Consider the following 22,525-nt stretch of genomic DNA (forward strand, 5'->3'; position numbering starts at 1 on the left):
GTGTTGAGCAGTGGTCAGACGAGACTGTAGGACCTCCAAAGCCTGGTTTTTACTATCTAGTCCTTAACAGAAAAGTTTAATGGCCTTTAAGACCTCTGTGGAGTGATGGGGGAGAGTCTTCTGTTTTGTGTTAATTTCATTGGTTAAATAAAGAGACTGCCTTGGCCCTTTGATAGGACAGAAAAATTAGGTAGGCGGAGAAGACTGAACAGAATGCTGGGAGAAAGAAGCCGAGTCAGTCAGTCTCCATGATTCTCCCACTGCAGACAGACGCAGGTTAAGATCTTTCCTGGTAAGCCACCTTGAGGTGCTACACAGAATATTTAAAATGGGTTAGATCAATATGTAAGAGCTAGCCAATAAGAGGTTAAAACTAATGGGCCAAGCAGTGTTTAAAAGAATACAGTTTCTGTGTAATTATTTCGGATAAAGCTAGCCGTGTGGGCGGCTGGGTGCCAAGATTCAGCCTGCAGCTCCATCAACAGTGGAGGCTTTGATCCTCTATACTTGTATGCTTTTAGGTATATTAGGCAATCACTTAGCACATTCATCTTTATCTTATACTGCTTTGTGTCCTGTTATCTGAACAGGTGATGTACCTGCTTGCAAACCTAAATCATGATGCGGATCACATTCTTTTTCCTTGTTGCTATGTGGATGTACCCCTACCTCTATTCCTGAGAGAGATTAGGTATTTTCTTAGCCTAATGTAACCATTTCTTTGGTTGTGCTGCTAAAATAAAATAAAGGGAGGGAGGGAGGGAGGAAAGAAGGAAGGAAAGAAGAAAGAAAAGAAAGAAAGAAAGAAAGAAAGAAAGAAAGAAAAATATCATGGAGTCAGGGGTTCTTTGTACACAAAGCTCACAGCACTGGAGAAGATACTGTTGCTTTCCACACCACCCAGGCTTTTGCTCCTCAACTCATTCTTTAGAAATGCATCAGAAGAAAGAGTTTCACTCTCTTTCTCTTTACAGATCTCCAATCTCTACCTGTATGACAGTGTTCTGATGCTGGCCAACGCCTTCCACAGGAAGTTGGAGGACCGGAAATGGCACAGTATGGCAAGCCTTAACTGCATAAGAAAGTCTACCAAGCCATGGAATGGAGGGAGATCCATGTTAGACACGATTAAAAAGGTATGTGTCAAGGGCACTGCTTTGTAAACTTGTACAAGGCTAGAGACAAGTCCCTTGATGTGTCCTGTCTAAGTTGGTATGAAATTATTTTGTAGTGTGTCTTTGTATGTGTGTGTGAGAGAGATTGCCTGAATCCTCTTCATTGGCTTCTCTTTTTGTCACTCTTCCTATGCCTTTTTGAAAGCTGATAAATTGTGGTCCAGGGACATGTTCTTCAAATGTCTCTATGCTTTCAAGAGATGTGGCTTCAGAAGGTAAATGACTTGCCCAAAGTCACAAGTAAGTGAAGTCATAGTTGCCCATCCTATTTCTGCCCAACACTCTTTCATGCAAGCTGTCACTTTTCAGAAAAAGCTCATCTTGGTGGTATGGCCATATGTTGCTTATCCAGGACCCCAGCATGCAGATGTATGTGGGACTGTGCATCCATCCGTGCCCATGTGTCTATGCATTCTGCACATGTAGTGTGTCTTATGTGATGGAGAGTGGCAGTGTATCAGAGAAGAGGTTCAAAGTGAATTGGGGTAACCCACAGGACAACTGTTAGAGTAATGGGCTTTTAGGGGCTCCAGATGGGCTTTTAGGGGAATCTACAATGCCAGAAGCCTTAGCCACAACAGATTGTGCATGGTTTCAGTTGCAATGGACATGTCCCAGTGGCGCTTTAAGTTTACTGCAGCTCAGAGAGAGCAAGGCCTCTCCTGGACCAGTGCACTTTATCGTGTTCTCCATGTTCCCTGAAGCCACAGGCAAGAAGACTGGGTAAGGTCGGCACCCAACACTGAAAAGCAAAAGGGAGAGCGTCATGACTTGCTTAGTCTCACACTAATGCTCCTTCCACTGTACTGTAGAGAGACAAATACAATCACATTTAAATTTCAAGAGTAGCACAGCGCTGGCACATAGCAATAGCTGTAAACACACTGACTGTAGTAATGGCAGGTAAAAGCCTTTGGGGTTTCTTCTGTAAGATTAAGACATTTATCTTGCTTTGATGTCCTAGGATTGTTAATGGCTCTGTCCTTGCTATGGCCACTCATATCTGCTCCCTTCTTGGTCACTCCATTCTCTACCACACCAAACTTTTCCTCCTCCTCTGCAGGGACACATCACTGGCCTCACAGGAGTTATGGAGTTTCGGGAAGACAGCTCGAATCCCTATGTCCAGTTTGAAATCCTTGGCACAACCTATAGTGAGACCTTTGGTAAAGACATGCGCAAGGTAAGCCCCAAGGTCCTCACATCTTAGTCTTCTCGCCTCCGTGTCTCTGAGGACAACAACAGCTCTAGTTGGTTCCTCCCATTCCCAGCAAGGGATGCCTGCCAGGGGAAGCCCTTCCCTGCTTCTCTTCTTGATACTACTATTAATGCTGATGATCCTGAGAAATTTCCAGGGGGAGGCAGAGAAGATTCAGGCAGGAAGTGCTAATATCACAGACCTGAGTCCAGCAGGGGTTCCTGGGAACTATTTCCAGATCCATGGATTAGTGGGGAGCTGCCTAGATGCTAAGGGGGACCGCAGGTTTCCTCAGACTTGAGAAGTAGCCTAGCTTCTGAGACAAATGTGAATTGTGGCTGAGGCTGGGCCAGAAGGTAGAGCCAGGGTGTCTGCCAGACTCAGGGTTGACACAAAACCACCTAGAGTTCGATGAAGAGGGAAATGAGAGCCAAGAGTGGAGGATGACTCAAGATATGGCTTGGCTTTTTCATTTGATGCATCCCTGACAGTTTAGAAGCATATTTCCAGTGGCACTGATAGACAGCTAAGATGTCGTCGTTATAACAGTGGAGGGCTTGGAAGAGTATTCAATAGACAGCCCTCAGACAGCATCTGGATGAGCCGAGTGGGAGCTTATAATGGGTAGGAAGGAAGGGCAGAACCTGATACCCGGTGCCTGGTCTACTCAGCTGCCTGTAAGCTTTTCCAGAAATGTTCTTTGCAGGAGGACCATGTGCTTGTTGGGGCCAGAGAGGCTAGTGTTCATGTGTAGGAACTCAGTCCTCTTGGGAAAGAATGAAAGCATTCATTGATTGGTCTACTCGTGGAACAGGCTCTTGTAATTACACCTAACCTTTGCCATATACTTTATGTGTGTGTGTGGGGGATGTCTCCACCAGTGATAGTGCTTCAGAAATAATGGCCATCCTTGTCAAAAATGAAGCCTTAGCAGGTGATGCATAAGCTCTTATCAGAGAGACTTGTAGACAAGTTAGGGACAATGCAGAGGTAGACAAAGTTTAGAAGATAATGATGCACCACTACCTGGGTAGAGAACTTTGATCTCCTTTCTAAAGGATCGGTGAAGAGGGGTGAACTGTGGAATAGTGGAGAAATGAGATCTGCAGCACAGGAAATGGGCAGTGACAGCACCATGGGAGAGCTGATTCTCCGGGAAAAGGCCACTGTGTCCTGGAGTCCCAGTATAATGAGCAGAATAGGGCCTCTTAGCCATCCTGCATTGGAAGATGGAGTTATAAGTTGGTCATATCAAGTCTAGGGATGGCCAATACGTAGATTGATGGCATCTTAGAAGCTAACAGTTTGTGGTGCCACCAAGAAGGTTAATGACTATGCTGCCACACCCAATAGAATTGAAGTGTGATTGCCAATGTCAAGGAGGCTGAGGCTCGCTTATGGTATCTCTGAGGAATTGTCCAAACCTGTGACACTTGGTTGAGGGCTAGAGGTGAATAGTTGGTACTGGTCTAAGCAAGACTATAAGAAAAATTGCTTTTGGTTTAGATTTTCATCTGTTCAGAGGCGAGAAGGAGAGGGGACCTCACTCAGCCACTCTGATGTGATTGAGGAGTATGATGGTCTCCCGAAACCGCTATTGACATCAGCTCAGGGTATAGGTACATGCCATCCTTGAGTGCTACGAGTATGTGCCATCCTTCTGAGTTAGGAACTCTAGAGTCTTGTCTGCTTGTTCCTTCATTATCTCTCACTCCATTCTTTTAGTTCAGCTCCAATTGCAAGGCTCCCACAGCCTGTGAAATGTTGACAATGGGTCTTCTGCTTCTTCTTAGACTGCTTAAGTCCCATGAGCCCCCTGTTTGTACCCTACCAGCCACTCTGAGTCCTTGAATGAGGGGGAGCATGGTGTGCTTCACTCCCCATTTCAGGTGTCTGGGCCTTCTGTGTTGCTAAGGCAACATCCTGTAGCCAGTGGGAACTGGAATCTCCCGGTTATAGGAGCTTCGGAGCAGGAGGTCTAGATGTAATTGAGTTGGGAGGGAAGCTGATTTTCAAGTGGGATTTATTTTAAAATGTATTCTTTTGTCATTTTAAAGCCTGTCCTTAATAACTGCATATCCCAGTTGTTATCTGTCTGCCGAGCAGCTCATCATCAGGAACGAGAAGCTATGTGGGAGGCAAGGAATAGGATTTACTATAACAAGCATTTGCTGTTATGACCCAGAATGTATACAAGAGCAATGGGATGGGCTTTAGGATGAAGCAAGGAGAACATATTGGGAGTAGGTGTCAGGGGCATACTGCAGCCTTGGAAGGAAGAGTAGGGCTTCAGTGCCCCGGTAGAAAATAATGGGAAGCCAGGGTGCCTTAGGAATGTGATAAAAAATATTGATAGAGGGTCAAAATAACTGGGAGTGGGTGTAAGACTTGAGAGTAGTTTGGGGATGTTCTGAGCCATCAGTGACAATGTAAAGACTTGTCTTTTGAGGAACCCCATAGATGGTAGTTTTCTTTGGCCCCTTACTACACATGATCACCAGGAGAGCCAGCTAGAAAGTTGGCTAGCTGCTGCTTGCTGGGTGAAGTGTGTGCGTTCCTGCCAAGATGATGCGTGCCACATATATTTGAATTGAAATGCAACAAAGGCTAATAAAAACCAAGAGCTTTCTGAAGATTGAAACTGTGAGGAATCATCTAAGTGAGGGAACATAGAGAAATTTTTTCTGAAACTAAATACCTTAGAGAGACCTCTCTGAGAGGGTGAGTCACCTAGCCGCTTTAGATTGAGTGGCATAGGGAGGCTGCATTACTCAGCCCCTGTATAGGAAGGAGTAGGCGGTGGCTTTTCCCCGCAGGCTACTGGACAGATACTGATTAAATTATCTAAACTGGGAAAAGTGTTCTTGTTGAGGGAATGCTGAATGGCCAAATCAAAAGTCTATGAGGTAGTTCACCGCCAACCTGCTGTGAATTACAGACAGGTGTTAATCTTCTGTCGCTGGGATTGGCCCGTGTCTGCTAAGGGGGCAGTGTTTGCAAGGAGGTCTCTTCCCATTGCAGAAGAACTGGTTGGTTTGTTTGGCTGGTTTCCACTGTCTATTCAGTTGGTGACTTGCTTTTTCAGGCCTCAGAACTCTTAAGAGTCCACACATTTTCTCTTGCTGTGATACTTCTTGCCAAACAAGCAGAAATATCCGAAGGACAATAAGCTTGTCTGTATAAATGTCCTTAGGTTATGACATGAACAGGGACAAATACATTAGAGGCCAGTGTGGCAAAATTTCCCGGGATGGGAATATATGGAAATCGCTTGGCCGAGAACAGGAGGGAGTGTAACAGAAACCATTGAATATGTACTGAATACAAGAGTACATTCTAAGTATGGGTCCTTATTGATGCCAAAGCCATTGGGTCTTCCTTGTCCCACCTCTCCTGAGTTTCAGTAGCCCCTTTTCCTTACAGGGTCTTCCTCAAACAGAATTTCTGGTAATAATCCTCATCCTCAGGATTCTTTGCTTGTGAGGCACCATTAGAGTAATTATCCTGCCTGGCTCTTATTGGGGAGAATGTTCCCTTTGGTTGGTTCCTCAGCCTTAGCCACGTGCGGTCATGCTTCTTTGAGTGCAGAACAAACAGATGCAGCTCCCAGCTCTGCTGCGTAGTTTTCTGGGCTACAACATTTCATTACACTGAGTGCCAAAAGCAAGGCCAGAGATAGGTAGCCTAGCCCTTCCAGGTGTAGCTGGGATTACTAAATTCAGTGTGCCAGGCTTGTGCCCAGTTCTTCTTACATGCCCAGGAACAAATTTCCACGATTTCAAAAAGACCCAGGTGCGAATTGAGGCCTAAAAACTTCACTTTTAAATGCGATTTTCTACTGGGGGCTGTATTGGTAAACATGGATATTAGATCCTGCCCTTTGCCCCAAGCATGGTGTTCCTGGATTGTGACACCAGCTGAAGCCCGGAGGACCATCTCCCATTACCCAATCACTGAGAATGCCTGCCATTCTCTTCCCTGCTGGCACTGGAGTGGGGCCTTGGTTCCTTCTATTAACACAGGATCCCATGTGCAGCAGGACTCCGGGAAACGAGCCCACTGCCTACAGGTGCTTGGAACTTCATTTCCCTGGGTGGCATCCTCTTGATTCACTGGCTCAGTAGAGAGTAGTAAATTCGTTTGCGAGAAGGGTAGGGAAGAAGGAGGAGCATCCACGCAGCCTGTGGGGTTTGCTTTCAGACCTATACACTAGGATTGAGGAGACCCTGGGGGTCGCTTTAGACAACTTGAGGAGAGAATTGAATGAGAACCAGGAGAGGCAGAGAAAGTGTTCAGCTCAGTGGCATTTAAACTTTTCCTCTGGCCTCGCAGGTCTGGTCAAGCAAGCTCTTCCTGGGACCTGATATATCAGATAACTGTAGAGGACACATACTACGGTCGCAGCAGGCAAGGAACTTGGGTAGGGAGATCTGTACTTTGTTTTGCAGCAACTCCTCTCTGTCCTTCACAGCTCTGCGGTTTGATGTAGACCTTTTCCCTTTTGAAAATTGAGGCCCACAAACTAGAAAATCTTAACAATATCTGTGACCATGCAAGTGCCTGGAAGGTAGAGGGACAAGAGGGGAGGGAGAGGAGGGAGGAGGATGGAGGAAGGAAGAGAGGGTAAGAGGGAGAGGAAGGAGGAGAAAGGGGGGTGTTGAACACGAGGCACTACAGTTTTGTGATTCTGTCCCTCCTAGTTCTTCCATTCCAGTGCCCCTTCTCCCTTAGGCCAGCACATAGGGCATTGCCATCCCTTCCTGCTGGCCTGGGCCCACTAGCTTCAATTCCTTCACTTCAGCTTGGTCAGCCTTCCCATTCCAACAACTCCCCAGGGAGAGGGGAGGTCTCCATCCTCCTGTCCTGTTTCATGCTGCTGCTTTTATCTTGTCAACTCTGGTTCTTTATGACAGCTGGAGGTAGACAGGAATCTAACAGTCCCACCGTGATGAGATGTCCCTGGAAGGACCTTGTGGCTACTGATAATTTACAGAGTAATAATTGCTGATCGTACAGCAATTGCCACGCCATAGGATCCCAGTTCTCCTGGGCCCAAAGTGTCTCATTAGCATTTGCTCCCTCTCTGCCACACAGTGTTACAATTGATACCTTATTCTCAGAGTTTGGAAGTTCCGAGTTGTAAGGGCAAGTTCAAATGGCACCTAAGAGCCAATTCTGAAGACAAAGCAGACCTGCCTTGATCTTGTGACGCCAGGGTCTGGAAATGAGCACAGCAGAAGGGAGGCAGCTGTGTGCTGAGCTGGGGCTCCAGGGTCTAACCTGGGAACCGTGAAGTGTCTCTAGTAGTTGCTTCCTAGAGATTTCAGGCCGTGCACAGTGAGAAAAGAAGAGGAGGAGGAGAAGGGAGGAGGAGGAAGGAAAGCAAGAAGGAAGAGGTGAAGAACAACAGCAGCAGCAAACTTTAGTCTGTCAGATTAACATTCATGCAGCCTATTTCCTAAGTAAAATGTCAACCATGCTGAACCCGTGTGCGAGACTTGCTTTTGACAGAGCAATGAACCAAAACAAATGCCACTGCTTCATCCCAATAAAGACCCAAGGAAAAGATGCAATTAAGTATTTCATTTTAAGTAACATTTCATCAGCGGGTGATCATTTAAGGTAGAATGCTTTGAAAATACAGATAAATGAAATGAAGGGTATAAAAGTCAACTATATTCTCTAAACTAAGGAACAAAGAGCTTTGGATTTTTGGTGTCATTTGTATGTGGGTTTTCTCCTCTCCCTCTCTACAGGGATATGGGGAGTGATAGGTATAGTTTACAAAATTGTTGTTTATTACATACATATTTTAATGCCCTGTCTTTCCCATTTAGTAGCACATTGGGAATATTTTTTTATTTCTTCAAATGTTCTTACAACTATGATTTTTAAAAATGGAAATGTATCACTAAACTTTTGGTAGGGTATTATACATTTAATTTTCCCATAGGACATCTGTTAATGCATTATGACCAGGTTGTTATAGAATGATATCGTAACAAACATAAAATACATGGGATTTTTCATTATATGTATATTTTTCCTTTATTATATGTTTTAAAAGGGAATTTACTAAAACCAAGGATAATGATTATTTTAATATGCTTCATACACATTTTCAAATTGATTATGGAAAAGCTTAGTGATTTTCACATTCATTCATATAGAAATCTGTGTTTAATTCTATGCTAAAAATTCAGTGATGCATTAATTTAATATCAATATAAAGATAATGCTACTAAATTTGCATTTATGATTAAAATATAATTATTGATCATTTATTTTTCACATTTTAAAAGTTACCTCTAAAATCCTTTGTGCCTTTATATTGGGCAAGGAAATGTTCTTGTCAACTCATAAAAATCACTTCTCTTTAGAAGCGAATTGGTAGTTATTTGTGTCAGATATTTGTCTCAATAAATTGCTTTCTTTGGGATTAAAGGATATCTGTACATGACAGACACAATTTTATGTGGTCAAATAGATTTCTTCACTCTGGTAGTTTTCCATGTTTATAATTTTATCCGATTTGCACAGATGATTCCATTTACCCAAATTTTCTTCTACTGAGTTTTATAGCCTGATTTTCTTTTTAAGAATGTATTAGGAACAGGTTTGGAGTTAACTGTGATGGCATGGCTCAGCATTCATAGTGTTTCACTAAATATATATATTTACATATGCACCACCCTATATACAGTAAATATATATATTTACATACACACCACCCTATATACAGTAAATACTTGAATGGCCATCTTAGTCTGTGCTATTCTAAGTTTGTATCTCCTCAATTGTTGATAATTTATTTTTGTAGTCATTTTCTCTTATTCTAGGTTAAATTTATTTTATTTATTTACATTAGTGGATGTGCGTGTCTGTAGGTAAGGAAATGGCCCTCTCCAGACCTCCCCACACATTAGAAGAGACATGGAGCTAAGGAAGCTTCAGGCTTGCTCACTTCAGTGCCCAGCCAACAGCTCCAGTCTTCCCGTTTTTCTATTTGGCCATTCTCAGAACATTGTCTTTAGTCTCCTTAGAGTTTTGGCCTGGCTGTGCCAGTTCCAAGGACAGCAGCCCGTGGAAGAAGGCTACTGCCTGCCTTTGGTCATCTTGGTGAGTGTGACATGCTTTTCCATGCTGCCTGGTGTGTGCTTCTCCATCAGGGAAATCTGGGTGTGACTGTGTCTTCCGTCACTGCACAAGGCTCTGTGCTCTTCTTCTCCAGGGTTTTTTGTTCTGCTTGCATTTAGTTTGATGAGGACGAAGAGAACTTGTTCTTTTTGAGATCTTTTTGAGATCTCTGGAAAGAACACAGAAGAGTTGGGGCGGGGGGATTTAACCCATGACTTCTCTGATGCAGCTGTGGTTTGGGAGCCCTTGCTATGCTATTTGCAACCATTCTGCCCTGGTTTCTACATTTCATTTCATTGTTATTCCTATCTGCCTCACAGAAAATCTTGGCAAAAAAAGGCTCTACACAGTATTTGCAAACAATTAAAAATTGCATATTGGGACAGCTCCCTCTCATCCTGCTATTATACACTGCAGTCACGCTGTAATTCTTCATGAGACCTCACAAAGGTTCTTATACTTCATCCCCTTCCGGCATAACACTAGGTTTGTTTAGTCACTTCTACCGTGTTCCAATGAACTGATTTATGCTCTCTCCCACTGACCAGTTCCTGGTATTTGTTTTACTATTATTTTTAAAGCTATCATCGGAAATGCTCAATAATTTCCTTTTAGACTGGCATGTTTTAGAATGTTTTGTCTCGAGTAGAGCTGTGACTGAATCCTAGTTGTTTTTCTAGTGGAAGCAGGAGTATAAATAAACACATAGAAATGTGTGTACCTTTTAAGTGCACCCTTGTGAACTTTAAGAACACAAACACGACATTGTCACCAACACTCAGAACCAGACCCAATGTCTGCAGCACCCAAGGAATATTCTTTGTGTCTGTTTCTAGTTACTACACCCACCATTGATCTCCTTTTTACTTTCTACTCTCCTTAGTTTTCCAGTTAGCATACTATCTGATTCTCTCTGCTCTTGGAAATGACCTCCTTTGTGAAGTGTGGTTTTGAGAGCCATAATCATCACCATAAGCAGTGTTGGATCATTCTTTCTGTTTGTTCTTAAAGGGAAAGTTTCATTATTGCTCAGGTATAATGAGACCAACAAAACAAAAAAAAAACAAAATAAAAATGACACATTATGAACATGTTTCTCATCGATCCCAAGAGGAGAAGGGGACACATGACACTGGAGGGTCACATGGCATGTGACAGATGGTTGTTTCTGAGGACTGGGGAACATGGGAAGTTTTCAGTACTGTTTCAAGATGTAGTTGGCTAATCTTGGTTCTTTGTTTTGCATTAACAATTATAAATAGCATGTTCCTTTATCACAACAAATCTGGATTCATGACTGAGATGTGTGATGGACAGTTTTATATCAACTTGACAAACTAAGGTCATTTGTGGAGAATGGAACCTCAATTAATAAAATGCCTCCTTAAGACTGAGCTGCAGACAAACCTGAAGGATGTTCTCTTATTTAGTGATTGATGGGGGAGAGTTCAGTAATCATGTGTAGTGCCACCCTTGGGCTGACTGCTGGTCTTGGGTTCCATAAGAAAGCAGGCTGAACAAGTCACGGGTAACACACCAAGCACGCTGTCTGAGTCAGTTCCTGACTCCAGGTTCCTGCCCTGTTCGAGTTCCTGTCCTGACTTCCTTCAGTGATGGACACTGATCTGGAAGTGTAAGCCAAATAAACCCGTTCCTCCCCCGTTTGCTTTTTGGTGGTGGTGTTTTATCACAGCAATAGAAACCCTCACCAGGACAGGTTGCACTGACTCTCGATCAGTGTAGGAGGCACTGACAACCTCTCAGTGCAGAGCAATTGATAAGTTAATGACTCTAGTGTACCCTTCAGTCTGGTTACAGCCTCTTTAATTTCTCTCTGGAAGCTGCAGCTTTCATGGCAAAGACCTAGGTACCTTTTGTTTGATTTATTCCTAGATCTTGATGCTTGCCGGGTACATTATATGTAGCAAATATTCACAATCATTTTTTACTAATTTATTGTATGTGAATAGAAATTTGCTTGGTTTCATGTATTAAATTTGTTTCTAGTAGTCTATATTTGTTGATTTACACTAAAAAAATTGCACATATATCCTTTGGATAAAAACTCAACATTAAACCTATTATATAAATTTGCTTGCATTCACTATTTCAGATAAAATATATTCCCTTAGATTCCTATTTTCTCATAGTTTCAAAAATTAAGATTGTTACATTTGGCCAAAGACGAAAGACAATTTTAGTCTATCAAGGTGGTTATATAATTATAAACTTGTAATTCTTACTTTTTCCTGGTAGCATGATAAATTATGTTGGCTAAAGTTTTTTGATGCTGCTCCTTTCTCTTTTGTGTGTCAGGCACGCCACCCTACTTTGAGGATGTAAAACAGGCTTTAGTATTTGCTGAGACGGCTATTCCCTAATTTCTCTTCCATTTTATAATTTTACTTGAACTTTTGTTTTGAGGTTAGCACGGATTCACATGCGGCCGTAATGAGTGATAGTTTACAACCACTGTTGTTGTTCCCTAAGAGGAGAAGAACATCACCACGAATGCACCCCACGGTTATGGTTCAGACCTCCACTCTCCTGGTTTCACTTGTGTTTGTGTGCACTCATACGTAATTTTATTCTTTGTAGTTGATGTGTTTCCTACCGCAATCAAGCCAGAATGTTTCTCAAGAAATATTACCATTATGATCCCTCCCGTTGCTTATTTATTATTGCACATCTTTCTTCATGTGCCTCTGTTCTGTGCACTTCTAACAATGGACAGCCAGGCCTGCACTTAGGTTCTCCATCTCTAAGTGTTTGTAATTTGAAAAGTTACATAAACTGAAGCTTGCAATAGTGTAATTAAAATTCTGTAACCAGCTTTTGTGCATTCAGCATAATGTCCTAGAGATTCATCCCATTGCTTCCTTCATCAATGGTTCCATCGTTCTATTGTTTAGTGCTTTTCAGAGAGGTAATGGCCCAATGATTGTTTAACCTTTAACCTTTCAACGGCAGAGGATTGTCTAAATTCTTTGTAATGTTTAGCTCTTCAGAATGAAGCTGTTATGAAGCTAATGTGCAGGTTGTCTAGGATAAATGCCTAGGATGCTGCTCTTGCCGTGTTCTGTGGAAACTGTGTTCAGTGCTAGGAGAACAGCTGTCCTGCATGACTGCCCATCCATACTCCAGTGATGCGCTATGACACAGATAACTTCTCCCCAGCCCCAGCGGCCTTTAGTGTTACCACTATCCTTTCCTTTTTTTTTTAGCTTATAATGATGAAGACACATCTTACTGTAATCTTGATTTAATTTTTGCTTTCCTGATGACCAGAATATCCAGCCATTTGTATGTGCTTCAATATTTGTCTAATAATTTGCCTGTTTTCTAAGTGGATGCCTTACTTTGTACTATTGAGTTTTGAGGGCTCTTTATATATTCCAGATATTAGTCTTTTATTGGCTGTATGGTTTGTAAATATTTTACCTGTCTTTGCATTTTCAGTTAGGGATCTTTGTATGAAACTGAAATTTGGATTTTGATGAAATTTAACTAGAGATCATATTTTTAGTGTCATCCTAAGGATTTTTGTTTGTTTTGGATTTTTGGATGTTCTTTTTTTGTTTGTTTTTCTGTTGTTTTTTATATTTATTTATTTATTTATTGAGACAAAGTTTCTCTGTGTAGCCCTGGCTGTTCTGGAACTTTCTCTGAAAAACAACCTGGCCTTGAATTCAGGGAAATCTGTCTGCCTCTGCCTCCTGAGTTCTGGGATTAAAAACATGTGCCACCACTACCCATTTGTCCTGAGTGTCCTAAAATCCACTATGTAGACCAGACTGGTCTCAGATTCAGACATCCTGCCTGCATCTGTCTCCTGAGTGCTGAGATTAAAGGTGTATGCTACCATATTTGGCACCCTAAGAATTATTTGCCTATCCTTATAATCCAAAGATGCTTTTCTCTTATGCTTTTCTTAATATGTTAACATTGTATGTATACAATTATCTCTATCATCTATCTATCTATCTATCTATCTATCTATCTATCTATCTATCTATCTATCTATACCATGCTAACACTGTTACCCACTTTGAGCTACATTGTTAGTTGTAAAATTTTAGCAGAGGTTTTTGTTCTGTTAGCAGTGTCTTCATCTTCATTTGTTTAAAAGGCTACTCCATCCTCCACTGAATTGTGGTTGGATTTTCTCATAAATCATTAGGTATGTTTGTGTGTGTTTACTTTTGGGTCTTGTAGTCTGTTCCACTGTTAATATGCCAGAGTGTCTGCCTATCACTGTGTCTCAATTGCTGTAGCTTTTGTTCATTATTGGGTCGCATTTGCCATGTTGTATATGTCATAGACTAGACTAGGATTTCTATTCAGAGTCCATAAGTTATAATCAGTCTTAAATTTCCTTCGTTGTACTGTATCTGTTTTGGGCACTCAGTACTAAATTCATAAAATAGGTTTAAAGTATTCATTTGTCTCCTATCTTACGGAGAATGCTGTGTAGGAGTTCTTTATATTATGTACATGTTTGATAAGCATCTTCACTGAAGCCATTGGAGTCTAGAATTTTCTGTTTTAGGAACTTTTAAATTAAAATACTATTCTTGTGTCCAGTTTCATGATGGTTGAATTTTGGTTGAAAATACACACACACACACACACACACACACACACACACACACACACACTGCATAATTCTTCTCAGTTATTAATTTTATAACTTTTTGTATCATTAAGTAGGTATAGCATATGTAGCAATGTTTTTGTGTTCTTCTTGTTATTATATGTTTTCTATTTTTTAATAACTTAGTCAGAAGATTTACCAGTTTTGGGGGTGCTTTTTGAGTTACCTTCCACCTTTAATTTACTTGTTTAATTGTTTGTTTTTTGTTTTGTTTTTTTTTTTTTTTTTTTGGATTTTTCAAGACAGGGTTTCTCCGTAGCTTTTTGGTTCCTGTCCTGGAACTAGCTCTTGTAGTCCAGGCTGGCCTCGAACTCACAGAGATCCGCCTGTCTCTGCCTCCCGAGTGCTGGGATTAAAGGCGTGCGCCACCACCGCCCGTTTGTTTTTTTATTTATTCACTGTATGTATGTGTGTGATAAGCATGCTTGCAGAGGTTAGTGAACAATTTGTGGTGGTCAGCCCTCTCTCCACTCTGTGGGCTTTGGGGACTGAACCCCAGCAGGCGTTTCCACCTGCTGAGCCATCTCACCACTTTATGACGTTTTGAAGATATATCTTTTTGTCTTATTTTTTATTTTATTGTTTCTCCAATTTAAGTTTTAATACTCACTTCTTTTTTAGTTATTACTTTTTATTTTTTGACCATTATGTTTTCCCTTTTCCTGAATTCTTGAGGTAGAGTCTTCAATTATTTGAGATTGATGGCATTTTGTAATGAAAGCTGTCAGTGCTACGTATTTCGCTACACCAGAACAATTTTAAACTTTCATTTTAATATGCTTTACTTCATTTGCATTCAATTCTATGTATTCTATAGATTTCCTTCGAGACTTCCTATCTGGTGCATGGATTACTTAGGAGTGTAATGTTAGTTTTTCACATGCCTAGGGGTTTTCCATCTCTTCTTTGTAGTATTGAGTCCTTTTCAGATCCTATTATGATGTAAGAGCCTAACCTGTGTGCTATCAATGCCTCAAAATTTGTTGAGTTACTTTAATGGCCCAGGACATGGCCTATTTGATGAATATTCAATAAGCACTTGAGAGAGCATATGTTCACCTGATACTGGTGGGTGTTCTGCCTCTGTGTTTAGACAGCATTTACTGGCTGAACTGTTGGGAATGTAATTACCCTGTTGACTTCTTTCTATCCAATGCTATGATGGGGTTCTTGGCTCCCTACCCACTCTTAATGAACTTATTACTTTTCCCTTGGCTCTATCAGCTTCTGCTTCATGTAGTTTGAGGATCTGGTTTTTGAGTATACATATATAATCTTATCAGATCATTAGGTCTCCCTTGTGGATTTATCCTTTTAAGCTTGTGTACTATCCTTGTTTCTTTCTGGTAATTTTCTTTATCTGCTACCACCATAGATACTTCTCCTTTATTTATTTATTTTTTCAAGACAGGGTTTCTCTGTAGCTTTGGAGCCTGTCCTGGAACTAACTCATATACACCAGAATGACCTTGAACTCTCAGAGATCCGCCTGCTGTTGCCTCCCGAGTGCTGGGATTAAAGGCATGTGCAACCACTGCTCAGCTTATACTTCTCATTTCTCCTTTAAAAATTAATTTCATATGATATGTCGTCATATTATGTGACTTTAAGACATCCTTGTCATTGTGTTTAAAGTGGGTTTCTTATGAGCAGCAATAGTTGAATAATTTGTTAAATACACTCTGATAATATATGTATTTTATTGGTGTATTCATGTCAATAAAAAGGAAAATGATTCATCCAGTGAGGTAGTTCAGTGGATAAAAGTCTGTGCCACCAAATTCTGATGACCTGAGTTCAATCCCTGGTACCCACAGGGTGAAACTCTTGTGAACTGTCCTCTGATCTCTACAGACACAGTTTGGCATGTGTGTCCATTCCCCAGTACATACACACACGCACACACACATGCACATAGGTGGACATACATTTTTGAGTGTAATAAAATACTTAATAACACTTGTAATAGGAAAACCAAACAGGGGCTCATACCTGGAGAAAACCGCTTCTCCCTCTTTCAGCAGCCACTGATTACTATTAGGGGTGAGACCTAGTGAAATTCCCCCCACCTGACTTAGTGGTCTATTGCTCTTGCCATAATTCAGGCCTTGTTTAGGCACCCGTATTGTTGAGATTTTATGGATGTAGCTTCCTTGTCTCTAAAGAAACTCCTTCACAGCAGGTATCTTCATCTTCTGGTTCCCACAGTCTTTCCACAGCTCTCCCAAGATTTCCCCTGAGTCACAATATAAGGGTCACTTTGTAGATGTGACTAAAGGGTTGTGTTGGGCAGCCTTTAGTCAGTTATTCTCAGCATTTAAAAACATTTTCAATTTTTATATCATTTCCTCCTTCTCTGTCCTCTTTCCAATGCCTTCCTTGTTCTCTCCTTCCAAACCATACTCACTCTCTCCCTCTCAAATTGGTAGCCTCTATTTTTGATTATTATTGTTGCATATATTTATGCATTAATACATAGTTGCAATCTGCTGAGTCCATTTATTGTTGCTCATATGTATATAATTTTAGGACCGACCAGTTGGTGATGGAGAACCATTAGTAGCTTTATCTTTGAAAAGAACTAATTCTGCTTTCTCAGTAGTAATTTATTACCTGCAGTTCTTTGTCTAGGGCTGGGGTGTTGTGTGGAGAGGCGGGCTGCTTCCGGCTAGCTTTACCCGAAATAATTACACGGAAACTGGATTCTTTTAAACACTGCTTGGCCCATTAGTTTCAGCCTCTTATTGGCTAATTCTCATATCGTGCTTTAACCCATATTTAGTAATCTGTGTAGCATCACGAGGTGGTAGCTTAGCAGGAAAGATCTTAACCTGCATCTGGATCGGAGAGGAGAGTCATGGCGACTGCCCTCACTGCTTTCTTCCTCCCAGCATTCTGTTCTGTCTTCCCCGCCTACCTATGTTTTGACCTATTAGGCCAAGCAGTTTTCTTTATTAATTAACCAATAGACAGTTGACCCTCCTCCATCACTGGGGCAAAATAAGATTTCCCTCTTACACATTAACACATCTGGTGACGTTGTTTAAGACTTGCTTAGGGAGTCATATCTCTGAGATATCATGTGTGTGGCTTTCCTGTCATTTCTAGGAGACACACTGTCACAGCATATTTTTTGGTCCTTTGACTTTTCAATCTTTCTGCTCCTGATTCCATGATGTTCCCTGAGCCTTAGCTACAGGAGTTGTGTTGTAGATCTGTCTGGGATGTCTGGGCACCACACGATCTTATGGGATGAGAAGTCACCAAAGTTGTTCTCCATTTCTTTTCACTCTGTTGGTTGTTTATTTTGTTATACAGAGCTTTATAATGAAACTGCCTTTGCTGAGCTTCTATCATTTCCCAAGATATTGGAGTCCTATTAATGAAGTCATTATCTCTTCTTATAGCTTTAAGTGTTTTCTTTATAGTTTCTTGTAGATCAGTGTTTCTAAACCTTCCTAATGCTGCAGCCCTTTAATGCAATTCCTCATGTTATGGTAACCCCTGCAACCATAGAATTATTTCATTGCTGTTTTATAAGTGTAATTTTCTGTTGTTGTGAATCATAATGTAAACATCTGATATGTGGAATATCTAATAATGTGACCCTCAAAGGGTCCCAACCTACAGGTGCCACTTACTCTTTAAGATCTGATTCACCCTGTTTTTGTTGTTGTTGAATATTTTCTTGCTGTTTTCTGGTGATTCATACTTTAAAATTAGTACTTTTTTCACATCTTTTATCTTTTTCATACAGGCTTTCACAGACTTTTTCATTATTCACAGAACTGTGAATAACTCAGATTAAAATATACATTTTGATTCATTATAATTAGGTGTCATTTCCGCCCATACGACTAATGTTGTCAACATTTACCTCTTTAAAACTCTACCTCTTTAGACTTATGGGTAAATTGTACACTTGCTTTAAACGCTATAAGATATTGTTATTATGTTTAGTTACTATTATTCAGTTACTATTTAACTATTCTGCCCTAGATACTGACTTTCTAATCATTCTGACTCCTTTCTCCATCTCATCCAAGCATGAGCTATAGAAATTACACCTGAAAATACAGTCTTCTTTTGTTTTTTGCCCTATTTTCCTCTGGTCCCACCATCTACTGAAGAAGCCCCTTCAGGGTTGCTTCCAGTGCAGGTCTCTTCAGTGCATCAGGTTCTCCCTGTTGTGGTCTTTCTCATATCTGGATTCCGCACTCACTGGCGAAGGTTATTTTCACTGGGTGCAGAATTCTTAGTTGATGTTTTCCTTCCCACGTTTTAAAAGTGTCATTGTGTTTTCTTTTATGCTGCTATTTCTGGTGATTTCAATTGAAAGTTTCTGATTTGGTTGCTATTAAATTTTCAGTAATGGTGCCATATCATCTAGTTATACCTTTCCTTTAATTTCTCGGGTATAATGGAATTAATCGATTCTTTATGTTTAAATTAATTATTAGTTTTGCACAATTTTAAGCCTTAATGCATTAATTTTTCTCGTCTCTCCGAAAATCTAGTTGCATTTGCAACTCGTGTTGTTTTTTCTCTTTTTCTTTGTTTTAAGTCAACACATGCCATTTATCTTCTATTTCCTTTAACTCATGCATATAAATTATAATTACGTTCTAGTCATCTCTTAAATCATTCACATTTTTCTGTAATTTTCTTAAACATGATACCACATAATTTATAACCTTATTTGGAGACTATTTCACCATTTTCCGTGGTGTATTACAATGACATTTAGCAGTGTATAGAGTCATAACTGAAACAAAAATTTAACACATACACATGCACACACACATATATATATATATAAGTACATACATATATATTGATATATACTTGTAGCATGATAATGTTTTATTACAATCAGTATTTCAAATCTTAGTATCACCCTAAAATCTCCCTGCCCATCTATCTCACACATTCATTCTCAGTCAACCACCGTTTTGTTCTCTACTATAACAAGTTCATTTGATTACATTTTAGAATTTCATAGAATCATGTCTTCTCTTTTGTCCTTTTATTCAGATTGAGCACTTTGCGATTCTATGCTATTTCCTTTTGTTACAGAATATTGCCATCTGTTCCTTACAGGGGAAAAAACACTATTTATCTGTTTTTCTGTTGATGGATATTTGTATTGTGTTTAGATTTTTACTACATCCAGTAAAGCTGCTACGCGTATTTGTGTAAAAAGACTTTGTGTGGACATAGATTTTACTTATTTTGGTAAATATCAAAGAGGGAGAATGATGGGTCATATGGTAGGTTGATGTTAAGTTGTAAAAAAAATTCCAATCTATTTTCCATTCTGACTATTCTATTTACAGTTTCCCCAAGCGGTTTAATAGAATTTGAGTTTTTATGCATCCTTGCCTATACTTGGCATAGACAAGCTTAAATTTTCTAATCATTTAATTGCTATATAGAGTTATGTCATTGTGGTTTTTATAGTGTGTTCAAAAATAATTTCATATTTCTCAGAAGAGTTGCAAAGACAGCACAGAACATTACTATGTACAGTTGCCCCAACTTCCTCTAATGTTAGCATTTGACATGACAAAACATGTCAAAACCAAGAAATTAACTTTGAAACAATGCTACTGACTGTGGACTTTAGCCTGATTTTGTCTATATGCATAGCAATGTTCCTATCCTGTTTCTGGATCTTTTCTAGGATGCTGCATAGACTTTAGTTATTCTGATTCCCTGGTGTCTGCCATCTAAGACCTTTGACAGCTTTGACACCTTGTTTTGTGTCTGTTACCTTTATAAAGAGGAGTGATCAGGTATTTGCAGAAAAGCTGAAACAATGTTTCAGGCCTCTCCAGTTTGAGTCTGTCAGAGATTGTTTTGTTTGCTTGGATGGGAACCGTGTGTTTATGGGAAGAACTCCAGGAAGATGAGGTTCTCTTCTTCTGGGTGTATTCTGCCCATTAGCCAGTGTCTATCCGATGTCCTGTCTATTAGATGTCACTGGTGACGCTAACCTTGGTCACTTGTCTAAGGTATGTCTAAGGCTTCTCCGATGTGACAAAACTGTTTTTGTTTACATGTGTTAATCATTAGAACCAAATCTATGTCTGAACCATGTCTGAAGGGAGTTAATATTCATCCTTAGGTATTAGTAGTATATAAAAAGTAGCTACATGGTGCAATCATTGCACTAATTAGTAACAGTCTAGGGGACTAGGAGGATATACTTTGAAACCGTACAAATATTCTGTTTGCTCTTAAAACTTTGCCTACCGATTTTATCATTTGTCTGTGTGTTCTGCCTGAAGCATTCACGACTGCTGTGCTCCAAGCTCTTTTATATTTCTTTGATACCTTTCTCATTATTTAATGTTCTTGTAGAAAGAGGAGTTTTTTTCCTTTTTCCATGTGCTTTCCTAACCTCCTGTCCCTTTGAAGTCTTCCATGTTTTCTTATGCTTAAAGTACTGAGAGTATCTCTTGGATTTTCCTTGCCTCTGACATAGATGTAGACATTTCTCACAGAACTCAGATTTATTTTATTGAGGACTTCTGTTTGAAGACTAAGACCTTGGTGATGGATATGTCTGCTGTTACTGACATATCAATGCTTTCAAGATCTTTCAGTGGACAGAGGAAGGAATTACATGTGTGTATGTTATTCCAGGTAGATTCAGAGGTATGCATTTCTGTATCCTTCTTATCTGTCTAACTCTCTCTCATAGCTACTATCCAATTGTCTGCTTGTGGATCTTTATCTGTCTTCATCCTCTGTGTGTACTTGTGTGAATGTTCACAAACAGATGGAAATACACACATAAATGCATGTGTACATAATTGTGATTTCTGAGTCAGTTGTGAAGGCCTCATTATAGCCTTCTCTCCTTGCTTGTTTGTTATTTCATTCTCTAACAGTTGACTCTGGTTCCTATTGCCTGCAAATTATTTCTTAGGAAACCCTTGAATATATGTAGCATCAGATTCCGGATAGGCTTGTGAGAGACAAATTGACCAACTATAGAACAATGTTTAACTATGGTCCTTTTGGTGTTTAGCCTCACAGAATCCAAGCAAAACACCATTTCCCAGAGCTACTTAGTCAACTCCCTTTTCCCTGACTGTCTTCAGTGAGGTTGTGCCTTACATTTGTAATGGGATTACACTTGTGTTCTCACAGTTCATTTTCCATCCTGGGATCTGCTGACATTCTGCCTTTAATTATTGTTAAATTATAAAATAAAGCTTATGGCCTGTGGTCTACAGTTCTATGTATGTGATGAATGCACAAGGTTGCATATCAACCAAGGGAAAAATGTCAGCACTCTAAAAATGGCCAAAGGCCTTCCTTCCACATTTGACCTCTAGCTGCTCAGCTCTCAGGCAGTTCAGTGTCTTGTCCCTACAGTTTTGATGTTTCCAGAACTTCATATGAATGTGTTATGCAGTTTGTGGGCCTCTAGAATTTGTCTTCCTTTATTTAGAAAAATCTACTTAATATTCACCAATGTTGTTTTGTAATTTAATGTCTGTTTCTTTTGTTGTATAATGGTGTTCCATTCTGTGGGTGGACCAGTTCATTTATTTATTCAGCTGTTGAAGGACATTTTGATTATTCTAGATTTTGGAATTTCCAAATAAAAGTGTTATTAACATTTGTGTAAATACTTTTATGTGAAAATAAATTTCAGTTCTCTGGAATAAACCCTTTGCTGTGGGATTGAGGGGACATGTGGTGAGTGTAGATTTATTTTCCTTAGGAGCTGCCAAACTCTTTGTCGAAGAGGCTGCACAGTTTTGCATGTGTACAGCAATGAATTGATATGTTTTATGCTTCACATTCTTCCTAGGATTCTGCATTCACAGTTTTTTGTTAGTATCATTAATTTCAGCCATTCAGATTTGTCATCTGTGTGCCCTCTTGGTCCTCTGTCCATTTGACTGTTGCGTCTACTTTCAAAGTGCAATTATTTTAATTGATCGTTGAGGAGAAACTTGATTTTCTGTGTATTCTTTAGAATATTTTTATCTATTGTATTTATTTTTTATGAGAATATATATGTGCCTGCCTATGTATATGTATACCACGGGGTGCTGCTCTGGTGTTCAGTGAGGGCACTGGATTCCCTGGAGTTGGGGTTACAGGCAGTTGCAGGTGACCTGCTGCAGGTGCTGGAAACTTAACCCAGGTCCTCTGCAGGGGCTGTAAGTACTCTCACCGGCTCAGTCATCTCCCCCACCTGTAAATGGATCTTGACACTGTTGTCCCTTAGCTATGTGTCTTAAAGCTAGTCCCATTTTTCAATTGCTTCTTAATTCCCATAATAGTTTGTTCTTTAAAGCACGTGTCATTTGTATGTCGGTACATTACACATTTTGAATT

General features: G+C 40.2%; 1 protein-coding gene across 2 annotated transcripts in view; it reads left to right on the plus strand.

Annotated features, from left to right (window-relative positions):
* Grid1 (glutamate ionotropic receptor delta type subunit 1) overlaps positions 1–22,525 on the plus strand; it is a 748,494-nt gene that overhangs the window by 500,462 nt on the left and 225,507 nt on the right. For both annotated transcript variants that reach the window (XM_041662801.1, XM_041662802.1), the window contains exons 7-8: positions 975–1,136; positions 2,239–2,358. In XM_041662801.1, the coding sequence (XP_041518735.1) occupies positions 975–1,136; positions 2,239–2,358 (282 nt within the window). The remainder of the gene's footprint in view (positions 1–974; positions 1,137–2,238; positions 2,359–22,525) is intronic.

This window comes from Microtus oregoni, unplaced genomic scaffold (genome assembly GCF_018167655.1).
Source record: "Microtus oregoni isolate MIOR12 unplaced genomic scaffold, Mior012 000013F_ref0000133, whole genome shotgun sequence".
Taxonomy (NCBI): Eukaryota; Metazoa; Chordata; class Mammalia; order Rodentia; family Cricetidae; genus Microtus; species Microtus oregoni.